The sequence below is a fragment of the Thermobia domestica genome, chromosome 1, assembly GCF_964235325.1.
Source record: "Thermobia domestica chromosome 1, izTheDome1.hap1.1, whole genome shotgun sequence".
In the NCBI taxonomy this organism is placed as follows: Eukaryota; Metazoa; Arthropoda; class Insecta; order Zygentoma; family Lepismatidae; genus Thermobia; species Thermobia domestica.
This window is the reverse complement of record NC_137454.1, coordinates 286566165-286587695: the sequence shown is the minus strand read 5'-3', so window position 1 is coordinate 286587695 and position 21531 is coordinate 286566165. Positions and strand designations below refer to the sequence as shown.

Sequence of the window (21531 nt, the reverse complement as noted above, 5' to 3'; positions counted from 1 at the left end):
TGGAAACCAAACGCGTGTTAAATGATCAGACAATAGTACAAAACTTTGTAAATAATAAATTGTCCAACACTTACTTAGTACAAAACATCCTATTGAAAGTTTCTAATGTTAGACAGGACATTAATATAAATAGTTATGATATAATAGGTCTAGTTTCTATCCCAAATACTATCAATGTTCTAGAAGTTATATTTCATAGTAAATTAACCTTTTCTCAACACTTTGACTCAAAAACGAGTAGTGTGTATAGAAACCTATTTTTAATTCATAGGATACGGCAATATTTATAAGGTTATATTTTCGTACGTGAGGTCAAAATTAACATACTGTTGTACTGTTTGAACACCAAATGTCACTAAATACTCTGATGCAATAGAAAATATACAGTTTAAATTTTTAGAAATGGTTGCGTACAAGAAAACCGGTTTGTACCCAAAGTATGCCCTATGAATACAACACCAGTCAACTGCTTAAATGTTATTCATTTCCTGATTGGTAACTTTATCTTTGCAGGAAATACAGAATGTCAACATTCAGAAAGTAGTGACGAAAAAACGAACAACAAAGATCCGTCAGGGCTTGACATTTTCAGTGAGTCACCACGGAACCATGATGCTAGATACAGAATTTCTTCCAATTTGAATGAAACTGGTAATCAACGAAATCAAATGAGAATTACTAGTCCTGAAACTAACTTTGAGCTTAGAACGAACAGACATTGTGCATATGGTGAAGAATTGCGTTTTAGTCGTGTTGGGTTGGGTCCTGTTCATGAATATCTGAACAGTGGAAACGAAATAGTCGAGGATGAAATTTCAGAGTCTTTCAGTAGTGATGCTTCAAAGAAGTCAGTGCGAATTGTTCTTCTGATGTGGATCTCAACTCGCATGGAAGCAGATCCAGGATAAAATCGAAGTCATATAGAGAAGTAACTACCAGTCCTTACGCAAGCATATATATTGTTACGGTCTATTGGGGTGTGGTAGAGCATTACGCGTTCTTACACGGAATAACTCCACCATTTGATATGTTATATATGTGTATCTATCTATCTATCTATCTGTCTTTCTATCTATACAGGGTGACTGGTAATTCGATGCATTCCTTGCAAGGGGATGTTCTACAAGTACTTTGAAACATTTTCACCTATATGAACTGGGGGTCGCAAATCAATAGTTTCTGAGTAATTTGCATATGTGTGATTTCCCTGAAATTTTCCGGATAACGAGAGTCGCGAGGAAATTTTACCCTGACCCACTCCCACATATCGTAGAAAGATGAAAATTTACATGTGTGATCCTGCATATCTATGTAGGTCATGTGGTAATGTACAGCTTGTAACTGTGCACCGTTGCTGTGTTATAGGTCTGAACGTAAAGTAAGTTGTAGTGGTCCAAAATCCATTACTGCACCTTAGAAAGCAGCGTGGCAACATCGCAGAACTACTTGCTCCTAGGAAATGACTGCATGTTTGGGAAGAGGTGGAATGAATAGAGTGTGGTGTCAAAAGAAAACGCGAATTATGACGGATTTCATACCCAGGGTTGTGAATCTGTCTGGCGAACATTCAAGCAGTGAGGGGTGCGTTGTTTTGCAGGAGGCAAGACACCTTTTGTCAACATGTCACGCTATCTTTCTATTTATCACAAGCTTTTGATAGTGCTACATTGCTAAATGTGTTATTTAGTTATGACTTTCCAAGGATTATATTTTTACCTTTGTAGAGTTTATAACATTAGATTGTCATTGTAGCAATTGGTACGGCAATGGTCATAATTTTGTTTTGAGTTATTAAAGCGGTGTATTCAGTTGCTGTTTATTTATTCATTTATTTATGTATTTATGCAATTGAATGGCTCAAGGAAGGGTTCGGACCTCCATGTCCGGGGTCATATCGGTCTTTTAGGTGTCTTTGCCTAGTGAGAGTGAAGAAAACAGGGAAAACCTAGTCAAACCAATGACAGCGTGGCGACGTACCACCACCAAAGGAAGTCCGTCAAGTCTGAGCGACCAAAGTGATTATCATTTTATTTGGCATCAACATGGGGTATTATTACTTGCTTTCCAGGCATGCATGTAAATTTTTTTGTAAAATTTCATCGTTCTACGATATGTGGAAATGGGTCAGGGTAAAACTTTCTCTCGCACCTCTCGTTTGCTGGCAAATTTCAAAGAAATCACATATGTGCAAATTACTCAGAAACTATTGATATGCGACTCCCGGTTCATATAGGTGAAAATGTTCCAAAGTACTTGCAGAATATCCCTTTGCTAGGAATGCATCGAATTACCAGTCACTCTGTATATACAGGGTGGTTCAGTAATGTTGACAGCTCTGAATAAATCGGAAACAAGAAGAGATATTAGCAAGAATGTGGTGGATCCAGATACTTGTGGAAGGGGGACGTCTTTTGAGGTACCAGACAATGTTACCAGGTCAACAGTGTTGCCAGCACACTACAAAGTTGTATTTTTTTTTAAATGGAACATATAGGAGTTTATGCCATCAAAAGAATTAGTACAGAATGTGAATACCAACAAGCGAAACCGCACCTGTCAGTGTTGCCAAATAAGGAAGTTATAAAGCTTCAAAGATCAAGAAATTAAAGTGTCCGTAGATCAAAACGAGCAAAAAAAGCAAGAAAAATAATGCTGCGGAATGAAAAGGAATAACCGAAAGAGTAAACCAGAGAACGCACAGCATCCAGTGAGTAACAGAGTTGCCACAACAAAGGGGGAGAAAAATTGAAAATGTTGCAGTTGTCATAGGAGGAAAAGTGTCCATATGACGTAATGCTAGAAACACCATAGAAAATCTATGTAAGATTCAAGAATTCTAATAGCGTTTGTTCGAAAGCGATATCTCTAACCGTTTCCGAGATACACCAAAGGTGTGCGGGGTTGGCAACACTGCATAATAATTCCCTCGGCCTCCAAACTACAGGAACGAGTAATGGAAATGACACGCCCAACAAAATGTAAGAACTACACGGGTCTAATCGTCAAATAGAAGACAATGATACTTTTATGTTTACAAGAACATATGATGAAGTGTGGGATTTTCCCCGTAACTCGCATGGGACACGGAGACATCATTGTCACGCAACGTCCGTGACAATATACATATGGTACACAAACCAGATCAGCTGTTCTTGTGATGTAGTTTTTAACGATTCGGTGTACGACGTAGGTCGTTGGTTCGATCCCATTCAGGGCTACTGTTGTTCTTTCAACAAGCACTATAATTACGTTAGATAGAGGCGATTTACTATGAAACGTTTTAGTAACGTTCCTTGGCTTCGCGTTAGGATGTAGTCGGTTGCACACATAAGAATTCCAAAATCTACAAAGAATAATAATTACAAGGTTGTAGTAGTGAACGATGGTTTTGAATAATAATAATAATAATAATAATAATAATAATAATAATAATAATAATAATAATAATAATAATAATAATACGTTTTACTGATCGCTGGAATAGGCCAGTTATAACAATCATCAACAATTTTGTTTCAACAAGCTCGTATCATGCTTGTTGATGGTTCTCACAACATGAAGTCTGACAAACTGAAAGCAAGTGACTGCCAACCTTGCCAAGCTGTCATACTGTCTGAATACAGTGTATTGACCATACTAATAGTAACAATAAATGTGTGAATCAGTGTTAGGTAGATTATACCCTTTAGCCTAAGAAAGACGATGATTAAGGCAAGTGAATGGTGATGGAAGAATTGATGGAATGAAATGAGAAGAAGGGAGGAAACAGGAGTACCTCGAGAAAACCCATGGACATGATGGTATTCATTGTGGAAAACAGTGTTTTTGAGCTGGCTACCGGACTGGTTCCATACTCACTCATTTTTTTTTTTTTTTTTTTTTGTTTTAAAGGTTTTTTGACACCTAACATTAGAAAATTGTTGTTTCAGTAACTACCGGATATGGAAGTGGAAATATAATTTTAACAACCGGTTCAAAGAACCGGAGAAATTTTATAACCGGTTTGGCGAACTAGGTAAATGACACCATTGAACAAAGCAATATGCTCTGTCAACGATAATGCCATGAGCGTCCGCAGCGGAGGCAAGGGGACAATCACTTTACCTTGCATTTTCAAAGGTGTTTGGTTGTTTCAAAACGCTTTTATCCAGAAACACACGGGAAGGCACATTATATTTGGTTACACCTACTAGAATATTTATTATAAGCTTAGACCTATTTAATGTAGTCCACAAAGTTATGCAATAAACCTCAATAATAATTGTTTTGCACTATGCGTTATGTGCATCAATGTATGTCGGTCTTTTGCCCCTTCCCCGCCCATGGAAATTCCTGCGATTGTTTCTGAATAAAAGTGTTCTTATTCGGAACTGTTATTATCATCAGGTGTGCATAGTATCAAGTATGAACCTGTACTGAAAGATAGCGTGAAATTATTTTGAATATATGCCACTAGAAACAAGAATTAGAGAAATCATACTTGAGCTTGTTATTGTTAAAGATCATGTGATATATGAAGTACAGCAATCATGGTGCAAAAGCAAGTACTTGCAAAACACTTGGAGAAATGAAGTAGGTTAAATATACTAGCAGATTTTAGTAAAATTAGCTGTAAATAGCTCGGTAGGTAGATCACTTCTGGCGCACGAGATCGCTGTTTCGATCCCACTTTTCGCCAGGAAAACTTTATGTAGGACCCATAGTGTGCTTGGATTTTCTCGGTGTTTTCCCACTTCCTTCAGTCCACCATTTTGATAATCATCATCACTGCTCCTTTTAGATTCGGACTATAACCGTGGAATATTAAACTAGAAACATTCAAATAGCGCCTTCGGCACCCTAACACCCGTGCTAATCGCATAGTTTTACTCGCTGCGGGAACTTATGCAGAATCATTCTGACGCGTGATTACTAAAGAGTTTGACTAACATGTTTCCTGCAGTAGTCAGGCCTTTAGTATGGGGACAGTCCTACTCTAGGGGACAGTCTTGTATGATTGTGATGATCATGGTATTATTATTATTATTATTATTTGGTCTAGGAATTAATTCGTGCGGTTGGTACGCACACATTGAAGCTGTAGTACAAACACAAAATACATAAATACCTTAAGAAAAATATTGTCCATCGCTAGCCACCACTTTCGCCCATCTGTCAGGCAATGTACGGATTCCGTGGCGAAAGAAGTCCTCATCCTTGGAAGCGATCCAGTCAGAGACCCATGTTTCGATATCTTCTGAAGAAGTAAACCGCTGTCCAATCAAATCGTTGTTCATGCAATCGAACAAGTAGTAGTCCGAAGGAGCAACGTCTGGTGAATACGGCGGGTGGGGTAAAACTTCCCATCCGACATTTTCTAAATAGGTTTTGACCGGTTTTGCGACATGTGGGCGAGCGTTATCATGTTGAACAATAAGTTTATCATGTCTGTTCTCCCATTCTGGTCGTGTTCTGGCCAGAGCTTGCTTCAAACGCATTAATTGTCGTCGATAACGTTCTCCATTCATAGTTTCACCCGGTTGCAGCAGCTCATAGTACACCACACCTTTCATATCCCACCATATGCACAGCATAACCTTTGCACAGTGAATATCTCGTTTTGGTTGTGATGGACCTGGTTCACCTGGTTTCACCCAGGCCTTTTTTCGTTTAGGGTTCTCGTAATGGATCCACTTCTCATCACCCGTAATAATTCGATGCAGAAATCCCTTTCTGCTCTGTCGTTGAAGCAGCAATTCGCAAATGGTTTTTCGTCTTTCAACGTCTCTGTCTTTCAATTCATGTGGAACCCAATGTGACATCTTTTGAATCATTCCCATGGCTTTCAAGCGTTTGGAGACTGTTGTTTGATCAACGCCTAATGCTGCTGCAAGTTGTTCCTGCGTTTGACACGAATCCTGCTCGAGCAATGCTGTCAATTCTTCGTCTTGAATTTTTTTTGGCTGTCCAGCTCTCTCTTGGTCTGCCAAGCCGAAATCACCACTTCTAAACCGTGCAAACCACTTCTGACACGTTCGCTCAGCTAGAGCATGGTCACCATACACTTCCACCAAAATACGATGACTTTCAGTCGCACTTTTCTGCATGTTAAAGTAATGCAGCAGGACAGCCCGCAAAAACACTTTATCAGGCACAAATTGCGCCATGTTCACTTAACTACAAACTGGTGTTGTTGACGCTTTAATCCACTGCCCTATACTACGAACGATACGCGATGACAGGGGTTTGCAACACATGTGTGGATACACGGAACTGTGGGACGCTCCGTTCGTTGCGCCATCTCTTGTCCACCCGCACGAATTAATTCCTAGACCAAATATTATTTGCATTTGTATTTGTATTATTCGTTTTCTTTCTCTTTTGTTTTCTTCGTCTTATTCTTAAGTAGTAATGATGATGGTTGTGGTTTTATTTATTAGAAATAAGAAACTAACATATGAAGAGCAATATGTAGTCAGTAAACAAATGATACGCGAAATGATATTGTAACGGTGCAAGACAGTTTCATTATTCGCATGCTTTGTTGTAATGGCAAACAGCCTGTCCCCCTTGCAACCTTGTGGTAACCCATCGAGCTCAGGAAGTTCTTGTTAAAATCGTTTGATTCGAGTAAGATCTCATACACTCGGTACTGCTGTAACAACGACACAACGCAGGAAGTGTGAAAGTACGCGTTAAGTGGGGTAGGCGTAAAATGGAGCAACGTTGGCATGAATATGTGGATATGCTATTAGTGTATGGAGAGTGCAGACAAAATGCATCAGAAGCAGCGAGAATGTACGCAGAAAGATTTCCGCACAGACATTATCCCAATAGACGGGTATTCTCTAGTCTTTGTGACCGTTTGCGGCAAACAGGACGTGTTGATACTGGTCATACAAATCGACGTTTACGACCTGCAACTGGTGAGGATGTTGAAATCGATGTAATAGCAGCGGTGACTGTGAACCCTCACGCAAGTTCCCGAGACATTGCTCGAGAAAGAGGTATTAGTCACACCAGTGTATTGCGGATTTTATTTCGTCGTCGTTACCACCCATACCATGTGTCGCTCCATCAGGAACTTGTGCCTCCTGATTTTAGAGCACGCGTGGAATTTTGTGAATGGGGACTTCAGCAGGTTGCTAGGGATCCTGACTTCTTTTTACGCGTTTTCTATTCAGATGAGGCTTCAGTGACGAATCACGGTGTAATAAATAGACATAACATGCACTACTGGGCGCCTACCAATCCACATTGGTTTCGCCAGTAAGTCCATCAACGACCATGGTCAATAAATGTGTGGTATGGAATATTCAATGGAAGGATAATTGGCCCGTATTTCTTTGAGGGGCATCTCACCGGCGCCCGATATTATGATTTCCTCTTTAACACACTTCCAGTGTTGTTGGAAGATGTTTTTCTTGCTCAACGCCGCCAGATGTGGTTTCAACACGATGGCTGTCCTCCACATAATTCAAGAGTAAATCGGCGACACTTAGATGCCACGTTTCCTGGACATTGGATTGGACGGGGTGGTCCTATCCATTGGCCTGCACGCTCGCCGGATCTGACCCCATGGACTTTTATCTCTGGGGATATCTCAAAAGTATTGTGTATAGGGAACCGCCAACCACACCTCAGGATATGAGACAGCGCATTGAACATGCCTGCGACGCCATTCCTCGAGAACACTCCATTGCAACAACCCAATCTCTCACTAGACGTCTCAGAATGTGTTTAGACGCCAATGGTCAACACTTTGAACATCTTATAGAATGAGGTACGTTCTATTTAGTCATTTACCGTACTTTTCTCGTAATTTAGTTGCCTTACTGATAGTGATGTTTGCAAGAAAAACGAAAGAGTAGCCCTGAATGGGATCGAACCAACGACCTACGTCATAGCCCGAATCGTTAAAAACTACATCACAAGAACAGCTGATCTGGTTTGTGTACCATAATATGTATATTGTCACGGACGTTGCGTGACAATGATGTCTCCGTGTCCCATGCGAGTTACGGGGAAAATCCCACACTTCATCATATGTTCTTGTAAACATAAAGGTATCATTGTCTTCTATTTGACGATTAGACCCGTGTAGTTCTTACATTTTGTTGGGCGTGTCATTTCCATTACTCGTTCCTGTAGTTTGGAGGCCGAGGGAATTATTATGCAGTGTTGCCAACCCCGCACACCTTTGGTGTATCTCGGAAACGGTTAGAGATATCGCTTTCGAACAAACGCTATTAGAATTCTTGAATCTTACATAGATTTTCTATGGTGTTTCTAGCATTACGTCATATGGACACTTTTCCTCCTATGACAACTGCAACATTTTCAATTTTTCTCCCCCTTTGTTGTGGCAACCCTGTTACTCACTGGATGCTGTGCGTTCTCTGGTTTACTCTTTCGGTTATTCCTTTTCATTCCGCAGCATTATTTTTCTTGCTTTTTTGCTCGTTTTGCTCTACGGGTACTTTAATTTCTTGATCTTTGAAGCTTTATAACTTCCTTATTTGGCAACACTGACAGGTGCGGTTTCGCTTGTTGATATTCACATTCTGTACTAATTCTTTTGATGGCATAAACTCCTATATGTTCCATTTTAAAAAAATACAACTTTGTAGTGTGCTGGCAACACTGTTGACCTGGTAACATTGTGTGGTGCCTCAAAAGACGTCCCCCTTCCACAAGTATCTGGATCCACCACATTCTTGCTAATATCTCTTCTTGTTTCCGATTTATTCAGGGCTGTCCAACATTACTGAACCACCCTGTATATATAACGGGTGATTCAATAAGAACGTACCAGGCCTATATCGCAGATAATACTGCACGTAGAGCCTTCAAACAAAAAATTGCATTACCAAATCGTATGTATAGAATGCAATAAAAATAGTAGCGAGACCAGTGGCGTCTCGTGAATACCTCCAACGGGGGGCAGCTTCAAAATTTGCAATGGGAAGTGGTATAACTGTTGGAATCGTTCAAAAGGATTAAATGTAAGGCAACTTTTAGAGGACAAACTTTGTCATATCCTTTCCCATTTAGCCGCTAGGGGCGTTGTTACAGACTTGTATCTGACTACCCGTAGCAGGCCTTTATCTCAGCTAATAATGAACATAGAGCCGTCAAACAAACAGTTGAAGTACTAAATCGTATGTGTAGAATGCAATAAAAATAGTAGCGACACCAATGGCGTATCGTGAATATCCAACGGGAGTCATCTGCAAAATTTGACATGGAAACAGAGGTTGGTTGTGCCTCCATTGAAACAAGCGCACAATGGGAGAAACGTCGAGAGGAAACACCTTGGCATATTTCTTCCTCGTTGGCAGCAACATGGTCGCGTTACTAGGTGAAAGTCAGATGGTGCAAGGGTGTTTCCTCTCGACGTTTCTCCCATTGTGCGCTTGTTTCAATGGAGGGACAACCAACCCCTTTTTCCATGTCAAATTTTGCAGATGACCCCCGTAGGAGATATTCACGATACGTCACTGGTGTCGCAACTATTTTTATTGCATTCTACACATACGATTTGGTACTTCAATTGTTTGTTTGGCGGCTCTATGTGCATTATTAGTTGAGATAAAGGCCTGCTACGGGTAGTCAGATACAAGTCTGCAACAACGCCTCTAGCGGCTAAATGGGAAAGGATATGACAAAGTTTGTCATCTAAAAGTTGCATGACATTTAATGTCCTTTCGAACGATTCCAACAATTATACCACTTTCCATTGCAAATTTTGAAGTTGCCCCCCCCCCTTTGGATGTATTCACGAGACGCCACTGGTCTCGCTATTATTTTTATTGCATTCTATACATACGATTTGGTAATGCAATTTTCTGTTTGAAGGCTCTACGTGCAGTATTATCTGCGATATAGGCCTGGTACGTTCTTATTGAATCACCCGGTATATATATATATATATATATATGGTCTAGGAATTAATTCTTGCGGTTGGTACGCACACATTGAAGCTGTAGTACAAACAGAAAATACATAAATACCTTAAGAAAAATATTGTCCATCGCTAGCCACCACTTTCGCCCATCTGTCAGGCAATGTACGGATTCCGTGGCGAAAGAAGTCCTCATCCTTGGAAGCGATCCAGTCAGAGACCCATGTTTCGATATCTTCTGAAGAAGTAAACCGCTGTCCAATCAAATCGTTGTTCATGCAATCGAACAAGTAGTAGTCCGAAGGAGCAACGTCTGGTGAATACGGCGGGTGGGGTAAAACTTCCCATCCGACATTTTCTAAATAGGTTTTGACCGGTTTTGCGACATGTGGGCGAGCGTTATCATGTTGAACAATAAGTTTATCATGTCTGTTCTCCCATTCTGGTCGTGTTCTGGCCAGAGCTTGCTTCAAACGCATTAATTGTCGTCGATAACGTTCTCCATTCATAGTTTCACCCGGTTGCAGCAGCTCATAGTACACCACACCTTTCATATCCCACCATATGCACAGCATAACCTTTGCACAGTGAATATCTCGTTTTGGTTGTGATGGACCTGGTTCACCTGGTTTCACCCAGGCCTTTTTTCGTTTGGGTTCTCGTAATGGATCCACTTCTCATCACCCGTAATAATTCGATGCAGAAACCCCTTTCTGCTCTGTCGTTGAAGCAGCAATTCGCAAATGGTTTTTTCGTCTTTCAACGTCTCTGTCTTTCAATTCATGTGGAACCCAATGTGACATCTTTTGAATCATTCCCATGGCTTTCAAGCGTTTGGAGACTGTTGTTTGATCAACGCCTAATGCTGCTGCAAGTTGTTCCTGTGTTTGACACGAATCCTGCTCGAGCAATGCTGTCAATTCTTCGTCTTGAAATTTTTTTGGCTGTCCAGCTCGCTCTTGGTCTGCCAAGCCGAAATCACCACTTCTAAACCGTGCAAACCACTTCTGACACGTTCGCTCAGCTAGAGCATGGTCACCATACACTTCCACCAAAATACGATGACTTTCAGTCGCACTTTTCTGCATGTTAAAGTAATGCAGCAGGACAGCCCGCAAAAACACTTTATCAGGCACAAATTGCGCCATGTTCACTTAACTACAAACTGGTGTTGTTGACGCTTTAATCCACTGCCCTATACTACGAAAGATACGCGATGACAGGGGTTTGCAACACATGTGTGGATACGCGGAACTGTGGGACGCTCCGTTCGTTGCGCCATCTCTTGTCCACCCGCACGAATTAATTCCTAGACCAAATATATATATATATATATATATATATATATATATATATATATATATATATATATATATAGGGGAAGCTGCTGTACCTAGGGACAATACTGTTTTTTTTCTGTTCTGCAGTGAAAATCTGTAGCTTGCGGTTAGCAACACTGCCTCACAGCAAAGTTCCAGAAGTCACGTGAGTGGCCGAGTCTGTTACTGGGAAGTAATGCTACAGTGTATGTCTCAGATACCTTGGCAAAGGCCGGAACACGGGAAGATCATATCATCAACATCCCTCTTCCAACACACAGTCTACACGCTTTACTTCAGCATCAAAGACAAGGAAACTGGAGACGCCACCAAGAGCAAACAAGACATGGAAAAGGTAAACACTTCTGGAATATATCTCCAAGTCCTACGACCAAAAAGTGGATTTCACCCGAAGGTTGGACGAGGAGACACGTCTGCTTACTTTTTAGGTTATATCTAGGCATAGCCCAAACGCCGTATCGTTTATATCAGCAAGGATACCGCAATACTCCTTTATGTTACTGTGGGGAATCAGAAGGAAGTCTACCCCATCTCATCTTTCAGTGCACGTTAACACCTGCTTATCGTGATATCCTTTACATGGTTCTGTACCGATACCACAACACAACACCAGTGAATGTGTCGTTTATCTTAGCGCATAATATACGCACCGTAGTTTATCATCTTCTCCAATACATAATAGTGAACAACATTTCACTCTAACAATACTTTTTACAACAATTCAGTGAACATATTTAACAAGATCAGTTCATCTTAGTGGACCGTATAAAGTGCACCATTACCGTCAAAATCATCAGTTTATAACCTGTCCAAAGGTGAAAGCCGGGGCAAGAAAGCAACAAGAACAAGAACAATGCTACAGTGTACATGCTCAGTTTTTTCTTACAAAAAGTGGAAGTCTGGTAAATTTGAAATATATATATTTTTTTATTGTTTTGTTTATAGTTTGCCTCAGAATTTTATAGACGCATGATGAAAGTAGTCTTTGTGTGCGTCTATACTATTTATTTAAGTTGGTAAATGCTATTGCTTGAGGTATACTATCTTAACAAAGAAAATGTGCGCGAAGATGTACCTTGGGACGACGTACCTGGGGATAGTGCCCCTAGGTACATACGAGTACAATTTATTTTGTTTCTCTTTTCAGAGAAATGCCACGTGGAGACAGTGTCCCTAGGTACATATGAGTACAATTTGTTTTGTTTCTCTTTTCAGAGAAATGCCACGAAGTAAAGAGGGTAGAAAGCGCCCCGATTCTCAGCGGAAGATGTCGAGAACGCTGTTCAGAATGTCCTAAAGAACAAATTATCGATACGAAAAGCAGCCGAGAAGAATAACGTTTCAAAATCAGCGCTGGCACATATCATCGGTGACTTGAAGAAAAATACCCGGATTCTGGCGTGGATCAGTATAAATAAAAGCCTAATTATGATAACCGTTTAGTTTTCACTGAAACAGAAGAGAAGGTGCTTGTGGAATACATTGTACTTAGTGCCGGTCTACAATATGGATTAACTACACAGGGGTTGAAAGAACTTGTGTACTTATGGGCTAAGGAGAACAAAAAGACCTATTCTGAAGAATGGGAAAAGAATGGCAGGTGACGGATGGTTGCGCGTATTTAGAAAAAAGTATGAGAATGAAAAAATATCTTTGCGAAAGCCTGAAAGCACCAGCGTTCTACGGTCTGTATCTTTTACGAAAGAAAATGTTGCTTCGTTCTTTTCTGTTTACTCAGACGTTCTATTGCGTTACAAATTTCCCACCAATTAAAATTTACAATGTTGATGAGACAAGGAGTTCCACTGTTCACAACCCACCACGTGTTCTTGCTAAAAAGGGATAAGAACAAATAGGAGCTGCAACTGCAGGAGAAAGAGGCCCTAACATAACAATGATTTGTTGTATCAGTGCTACAGGCAAAACAATTCCACCACTTTTTGTATTTCCGCGTATCAATTTTTGCGAGTCAACCATGCTAAGAGATGCACCTCCTGGATCTATAGGTACTGCACATATTTCAGGATGGTCCAACCAAGACATATTTAAGAAGTTTCTGAAGCATTTTATAAATCACGTAAAATCGTCAAAAGAGAACCCTGTGCTATTGTTATGGGATAATCACGAAAGTCATTTGGCAATATCAGTTATTACACTGGCAAAGCAGTCTGGCATTGTTCTTCTTACTTTCCACCCTCATACAACACACAGAATGCAGCCTTTAGATGTCGCCGTCTTTGAACCTTTCAAAACATTCTATGACAGAGTCGCAGCTGTTCATACAATCAGGTACGAGAAAATACTCTTCGTAAACGGGGAAAGAGTAATATGGTAATAATCAAATTGTAGCATATTTATACCTATTTCGAACGTGTGTTTCAGTGTTTATGAGAATTCCGCTTCTGAAGCGAGAAATGGGATAATTTCTATAAAATTCAAATTTCTGGTTGTATATTTATCATATGTTATTCTTCCGATGCAGGGAAGGGGAACTTCTGCTAGTTGTGTAATAAAGTATATATTCTCATGGTTGCATATTTCTCTCTGAATACTAACATGTAAGTTACATCGTAGCGTTGGTTGTTAACACTGCATAAGAATTAGAATAACTTTCTTGGCACTAATCTAAAAAACACTTTTAAAGTGTTTAGAATTATCATTTGTTTCATTTATTAAAAAACAAAAGATATCGTTTTGCGTGTATAATAAAAACGGATAACGTAAAAGAAACCGGAAATACATAAATCTTACAGGGAAAACGTATGATTTGGCAACCGTATTTCGAAAGGTCCGTGCAATTAGTAGGACTTCAATGTATATTATATTCAAAATTAGTAGGATTGTGGTTAATTACAGTCCCAAATGTAGATTCCTAAGTAATCATAGAGAGGAGCAACCAACGGAAGAAGGAGAACATGCGCCCACGAGAGAATTTTTCCAACGAAGAGAAGCAACTATCGATGAAATACCATTTTCATCGTAACATGTCAGCAGCCCAAATTTTCGCCGACACCTGGGTGAGCATGAACCATTTCAAAGAACTGCAAAAACGGTTCGGAAGTTGTATCATAGCGGATGAAGCACAGGAATGCCAGCGCCGATCCTCGACATCAAATGTGGACGCCGTTCGGCAGATTGTGCTTGAAGAACCTACTCAACTTTGAACTCTTAGTTGAGTGAAAGAAGATCTCAAAAATAAGCGTTTACAGAATTCTCATGATAGAATTGTATTATACGAAGAAATCGTCACATTGAGTGCCACATGCTCTGAAAACAGAAGAGAGGACGTCGTCTCTAATTCTCGTAAGATTTCTGCAGGCTTGGGAATGAAAGTCAGAATTTGAGGAAGATGGGTAATGAAACGTGGATTTTCCAAATTGAACCCTCTCACAAAACAGCAAAGCATGATCTGATCTGGAAAAGGTACAACATCGCCGAACGAGGGACACCGTTAGAAATCGGAATGCAATGTTAGGTTTGCAGTTTTGATGTGCAAGGTCATAATCATGGCAGCCATCTTCTTCGATGGCTGGAAAACGATGACATTCCAGTTATGCAACCAAATGCTTCTCCTCAATGTTCACCAATTTGCGACACCAACCTAATTTATTCGTTCCAAGACTGGCTTCTCTACTGCGAGAGCAACGGTCTGCCCAATGCATTGACTTTATTTGTGCTTCGCGGATCCAACTCTGTACGCATCGCCTTGCTCATCCAACCTCGCCTCCTGTGATATTTGGTTTCTGCCATAGATAAAACCTAACATGCTTGGCAAACGTTACAAGCATCAATGACCGATGCAGGCCATTCCAAACTGCTAAAACTGGCACCTCTTGATTTTCAGAACTATTTTTCTAAGTGGATCTGCAAACTACAAAATTGTATGCAGGTAAACGGTGATTATGTATAGAAATAAGAAATAAATCTGTTTTCTGAAAATATAACTAGTGTTCCTGTATTATTAATTTTTCTTCCTAATTACACTGACTTTTGGAACCCTTCTTATTTAATGAGGTACAAGTTGTATCTTGGGCACTTGTGGCCAGAACAGTGAGAAAATTATTTCCGTCACTGTCAACAATGAAGTAAAGAATTCACTTCGAAATAATATGTTTCTCTCGAGCTCTAACTACTGGATTGATTTGAAACTCGCATGAACTATTGAGAGTTGTGTTTTCATCATTGGCAATCACAAATGAGAGGAGAAAGTTCCAAAGGGAGAATTTTGCCCCAAAAGGTTATAGTTGTAAAATTTAAATTATTAGGCGAATAATATAATGAATGATTATTTTGTTTCTTACATGATGTGAAGGAGTTTTCAACCTCAAATGCCTACAGTACTTATGAAAAATTATCTTTTAGGGACGAGTGAGATAAACCCCAACGAATCGAAAGTTAAGGAGCGTGTAACGCCAGTAGGTTCGCCTTCAAACAAGAAAAATGATGAAACCTCGCAGGTATTTAACATGAATTTTATTTTCATTTCGGTATTTAATTTGTTTTATGAATACAATTGAAGTTTACCACTGTTTGAACCTGTTTCTTCTTTTCTTAAACAGTTCTTTTTGTTTATACTTGTTCTCTGCATCTTTTGGTTGTGAGCACTGTATTGGTATTATTTCCTTTTGTGCCAGCAGGGCAGCTCCTGGATTTCTGTCTTTTACTGTTACCGACTCTGCCTTTTATAAAGATAACTCATAAGGGAACTTAGCTACGTAATATACGCCGAATTTAATGAAACCTAGAACAGTGGACATTACAGACAACATATAGAGACCCATATTTTGTTATATCAGCAACTGTGAGGTCCTTATAACTTAAATATTGCTTGTATTTTGTGGCAGTGAAAACCACACAAATAGATATCCGATTTTAATGGAACTTATATAGTGGACACTAGACACTAAATAACGAAGCTGTATTTTGTTATATCGGCAACCGTGGGGTTTAAAGAGAACCCTCCAACTTCAATATTGCGCCTGTTTTGTGGCAAGAAAAAACAAGGAAATACATTTTCTTTTTTGATTAAACTTATAAAGTGGACACTAGAGACAAAATAAGAAAATCTGTATTTTGTTATATCGACAACCGTGGAGTTTAAGGGGTAAAATCTCTCCAACTACAAGACGATACAATTCCACATTCTGTGAACATTACCCATTACTTATTGAATAAAATTGTCACAATAATGATACTCTTGTTAAAAAAAATTTGTGAACACAACGAGCACTTGCACCAACCGCACCTTGTGACTGCAACTTTAGAAGATATGTCACATGTTACTTTTTCGTTTTTGTTGATCAAAAATTAGCCGTTTCAGATGGTGGTGATTGACGTGCAACGTGCCCTGATTTGTACCACGCACGTTGAAATACACTTTGAAATTACAGAAAAAAAATGACTATGCACAAGTGACTGTAATTTGATAATGTCACTTTGCACATACAATTTAACATCAGATTCCCCCAACTTCACAATGTCTGATAATCTAAGTACAAACTGTTTCCACAATCGGAAACCATACCCATCCAAAGGTTGTAAGTGACCAGTAAGTCTTTTTTAGTATCATCAGTTGTGTCATGTTTATTTCCTCTAGGGTGAGTTTCCGCACATCCCTCTCACAAGAATCAAGTAGGAGCACACTATTGGTCATATTATGGAAATACATTTTCTGTAGCCATATGCGAACGTGTTCCTAAGTGAGCTTCCCTGAACGTAGTGCAGCCAAATATACGTTCGCAGGACGGAACATGGTTTCTTTCACTCGTGGTCCAAAGTCCCTACTAGATTCCTAAAGAACATTGAATAAGAGGAAAAATAATTTATTGCTTCCAGAAACAAATTGTTAAGTTGTGTAACTGTATATTGTAGAACTTACTATCGCACCATAGTCTTCACATGTTTTGATTCGTGGAGGGCTAAACTTCGACTGCTATGCATTTCCAGGTGAAATCCGAATTACAGACGTGTTCTACTCCAATATTCGCAATATATTTCTGCACTAGTTGAGTGAAGTTTGCAATTGTTTCTTTGTCTTCTGTACTTTATTCCAGAGATACTATCATATTTAAGTTTGTCACCTTTCGTGAGATAACGGTGTGAGTACGTTAAATATCAATAACAAATTCCTGGATGCAATGAATATTCAGAGATTATGTTCTCGAATTCTTGTAAAACCCAACCTTGGAGGTCGATGTCATGAACCTGGATATATGTGCAGTAAGAAAAGTTTTGAACGATAGAAGTACAACACGCAACTCTTCACACAGTTTGTCTCTGTACCATAAGAAGCAATTTAATTCTATCAGGGGTAAAATTGACTTGCCGACTTAACCCTCTTGCACTATGGCATGACGTTACTCAAAGACATTAACTTATGTTTTCCATTCTTCGAATAGTCGACATCCCTTCATTTGCATTCCAAGTTTACTAGTTCCTTCCTTTCCTTACAGGTCTCGGTATCTCCATTCCATTGTCATGCTCATACATTTGCTCGTCAAGTTCTCCAGAGCCTTGAATAGCGTATGGCTCTTGTATGTCATCAGCCCCATCGAAAATAACTAGTAATTTCTTCATACGTTAGCAGAGACCATTTCGTACATATGGCGTCATGTCCTGGATGTGATTGGCAAGCGACTTTTATCACTAGTGATACGAGTTTCCGGCAGCTCCTTCATACTGGCAAGATACACCGACACTAGTTCTATAACACTAGCTGGATTGATGCACATATTACCAATATACGCAATTTGCTCAAAACAACTAATTGTGTGTGTTGTAGATAGGGTCGGAATTTATATTGAATGTAAGGACGTGCAAGTATATTTTTGCCCTTGGTTTGAAATCTCTGGTCAAATGCTCCTTGAAATATTGACGCAATTCATATAAATGTGAAAATAGTAAACGTCTTTGCAACACTACGTATCATTTATTGTTTCAAGTGATCACTATTGTTTAAGTTAAAGTTCATTTATAATGAGGAAGAATATATTTTTAACGTTATGAACACCACTCTTGTCAAATTTATTTATATACTGATGTGAAGTGACTCTTGCGATATGGCAGTTATTAACACTTTATCAGTTGCTAACCACACACTTACACCATGGCCAAACCTCTTTTGCTACAGGTTCTTGATAGCATGTATATATAAACATTAATCTCTTCAGCCATGCCAAATGTATACGTTTTGTAATATTTATATCAGATGTGATTAATAAAAGCTCAGTCTTCCTTTTCTCCATACTTTAGCCTTGAAGCCGCACGGTTGCCGATATAACAAGATACGGGTCTCTTTATTTTGTCTGTAGTGTCCTCTGTATAAGTTTCATTAAAATTGGCGTATATCACCTGGGTACCTTCCCTTGTAAGTAACAATTCAAGAGTTCGTAAATTTCTTTATGGTCAATGGACTAAACTTTATTCTTGTCAGCAAAAGGTTGTTCATAAATTCTGTAAATCCATACTTTTAGAATCTAAATTTATTTAATTTTATCTCTACAAAAGCTATGATTATTTTATCGCTGTCGGGAATTTCAACTTGAAAAAATCACTATTAAATGATGAAAGCTTTATTTTTAACGCTTCAACCGACATTTTTCAGAGTTGTCTTTCTATTTGTAGGACTCTGCTTCCAGAATAATTTTCGTATATAGTGTGGACAAAAATCTCGCCATAGTGGCCAACTACAACAACAACAACACACACACGCAAATGCAGATGTTGACTGCACGGTACAATTCTGACATAGAGCAGAAATTAGTTTTTGTATAAATTCTTGCTCAATTTAGGAATCACTATACTAATTTCAAGTTATTTTATAAGCCTGTATTTGAGTGAAAATCCTCACTCTACATTCTGTTTTTTCTAATAGGGTGGAAAAGATACCGAGAAGATACTTATCAATTGGCGCCCAGTTCTAAATTCGGAAGGAAAACTTTGTATGATAGGAGATGAAATAGAGTAAGTGAAAGATGTTCATTATTGATATTAAGCTCTTATTTTAGAATAGAAACAAATTAACAGGTCTCAATATTATTTGGATTGTCTAAATTTTTTAACCATGTAGGAATAAACAGATAATTGCAAAGTGATGTTTAAAATCGGTGTTCCTGATGAAGAATTTCTTTTACTATTAACATTTTGAATTGAATGTTACAGAACAACTTTCACAGCTTAAAAATAGAAAATAAAATCTTCCGGAAAATGTTTCCAGCAATGAAAACTACATTGACAAAAACATTATATTTCGGATGATATCAGACGTAGCATGCAAGGAAAGAATGAATGTGAACGATAAAATGGGTAGTCGGCATTATCTACACAGTGAAAAATGTCGAACCCAAGCATGACTGACAAATGAAGGTGGAGCAGCAGAATGTTGTTAGGAATAAAAATTAGACAAGTTCATTCAATTAAAAGTTATTGTGCAATTAATATTTGCAATGTAAAGATGATCGTGGATGTTTGTATTGCTATAGAAGTTTCTTGTTGGTGAAAATTACATTGTTGATGTCAATATTCGCCGTAAGTAATCAATTTTTCGAGTTAGAAATGCTACAGTTGATCGCTACTGACATAGAATGGTCATTTCCTTTCTGACGAAAGTTGAATTTAATTGTACCATCGTGTAGATCTAGCCTTGAATATAGTACATACCATGTCTCAGAAAAAACATGTCTTAGTTACGAAGATCGAAAACTTCAAAGAATTCAAAAATGCATTGCTTACGTCACGACAACAGAAACAAGCTTTTGGGTGTGACGTCATATCGGTTTCCTTTTCTGAGCCGTACTGAAAGCTTTAGGAATACCAGACAATTAAAATACGGGTATATATTAATGTAGAATATATATATATATATATATATATATATATATACTTCTAATATATACCCGTATTTTAATTGTCTGGTATTTACGAATTTAGCCCCATACTGTATATAGAGGGAGTATGACTACGGGCCCATGATATAAAGTACTCTCTGCCTGAAATTCTGATAAAGATATGGCTACGGTTTTATAATAATAATAATAATAATAATAATAATAATAATAATAATAATAATAATAATAATAATAATAATAATAATAATAATAATAATAATAATTATTATTATTATTATTATTATTATTATTATTATTATTATTATTATTATTATTATTATTATTATTTAAAGTACGAAGTTTCAAATGAGGTGATGCAGTATTTTACGGAAACTAAATGATAATTTATTTGATAATATTTACTAGTCCACTATACGTTTGCGAGGTTTTGCTTTGGGAAACGAAGTGCATACGACATTGAATGGTAAAAGTATTACAATAAAAATATATTATTAAAAATATTGATTAAGTAATTGGAGTTAAACATGCTTTCCAGTAAGAATTATATAGAGAGAGGATTTACTTTAAAGTGCGATGCAAACGAATATTCTAGTTTTAATCCGATTAGAAATCGATTACTTACACAAGAATAGTTACTTCATTAGTTCTATAAATCTTTATGCTTATCGTGTTATAATTCTCTTTAAAATTATGATTTTTATATTTCAAAACGTAGAACGAGAAATAAATGTAATATTCTATTTGCTAAGGAAACCTTTCAAACGGTAATGATTTCAGGGCATTACCTGTGGGACAATTTGAGACCCTGTCGACATAAATTTCCCCCCTTCGTGGCCATAAGTTATCTTCGATCATGCTCAAAGTGGACTTATAATGTTTTATCAGTTTTCTCTCATCCATATATTGACCATCCTACGGGGAGAATCTTCTGAAATCGTCAATCCTTATAATTAGTTATCATTACAAATCAAAGGATAATAATGAAATATTGAACATACTTAATATTTCGTTCTCAGTTGTGGATTTTAGATTTGCACTAAGTCCTCTGATGAAAACAGGAACACACTTTTAACAAAAAAAAAAAAAAAAAAAAAAAAAAAAAAGTATTTCCTACAGGGTTTGAACACAAACTTCTGATTGTGTAAATTGGTTTCCTGCTCGAATTTTTTTTTCTTTTAATTTCGATACAACTATAAGTTTCTTGTAAATATTTGGACGGTACAGGTCTTGCAATGCATAAAAGTCTTTTTCGTATAAATTACATTCAATTTTACGTCCCAATAACTTATATACAACAGGTTGAATCTGTGATATGATTGGGGTTGGAGTGATCGTAAATGTTTTCATAGTTAGGAGCCTGGATATGCAAACCCGCTTAACGTGGTGATTTACTTCTGTGAAATTTGGTACTTTTGCAGAGAACATTTGTGTTAATCAGATATTTTCAAATTTTATCAGTAAT

At 38.1% G+C, this 21531-nt stretch overlaps 1 protein-coding gene across 8 annotated transcripts in view; it reads left to right on the top strand.

Moving 5' to 3' along the window:
• The window catches only part of LOC145661197 (uncharacterized), a 453672-nt gene that overhangs the window by 243614 nt on the left and 188527 nt on the right, over positions 1–21531 (top strand). For all 8 annotated transcript variants that reach the window (XM_081726653.1, XM_081726657.1, XM_081726655.1 and 5 more), the window contains 2 exons: positions 15586–15680; positions 19097–19185. In XM_081726653.1, coding sequence (XP_081582779.1) covers positions 15586–15680; positions 19097–19185 — 184 coding nt within the window. The remainder of the gene's footprint in view (positions 1–15585; positions 15681–19096; positions 19186–21531) is intronic.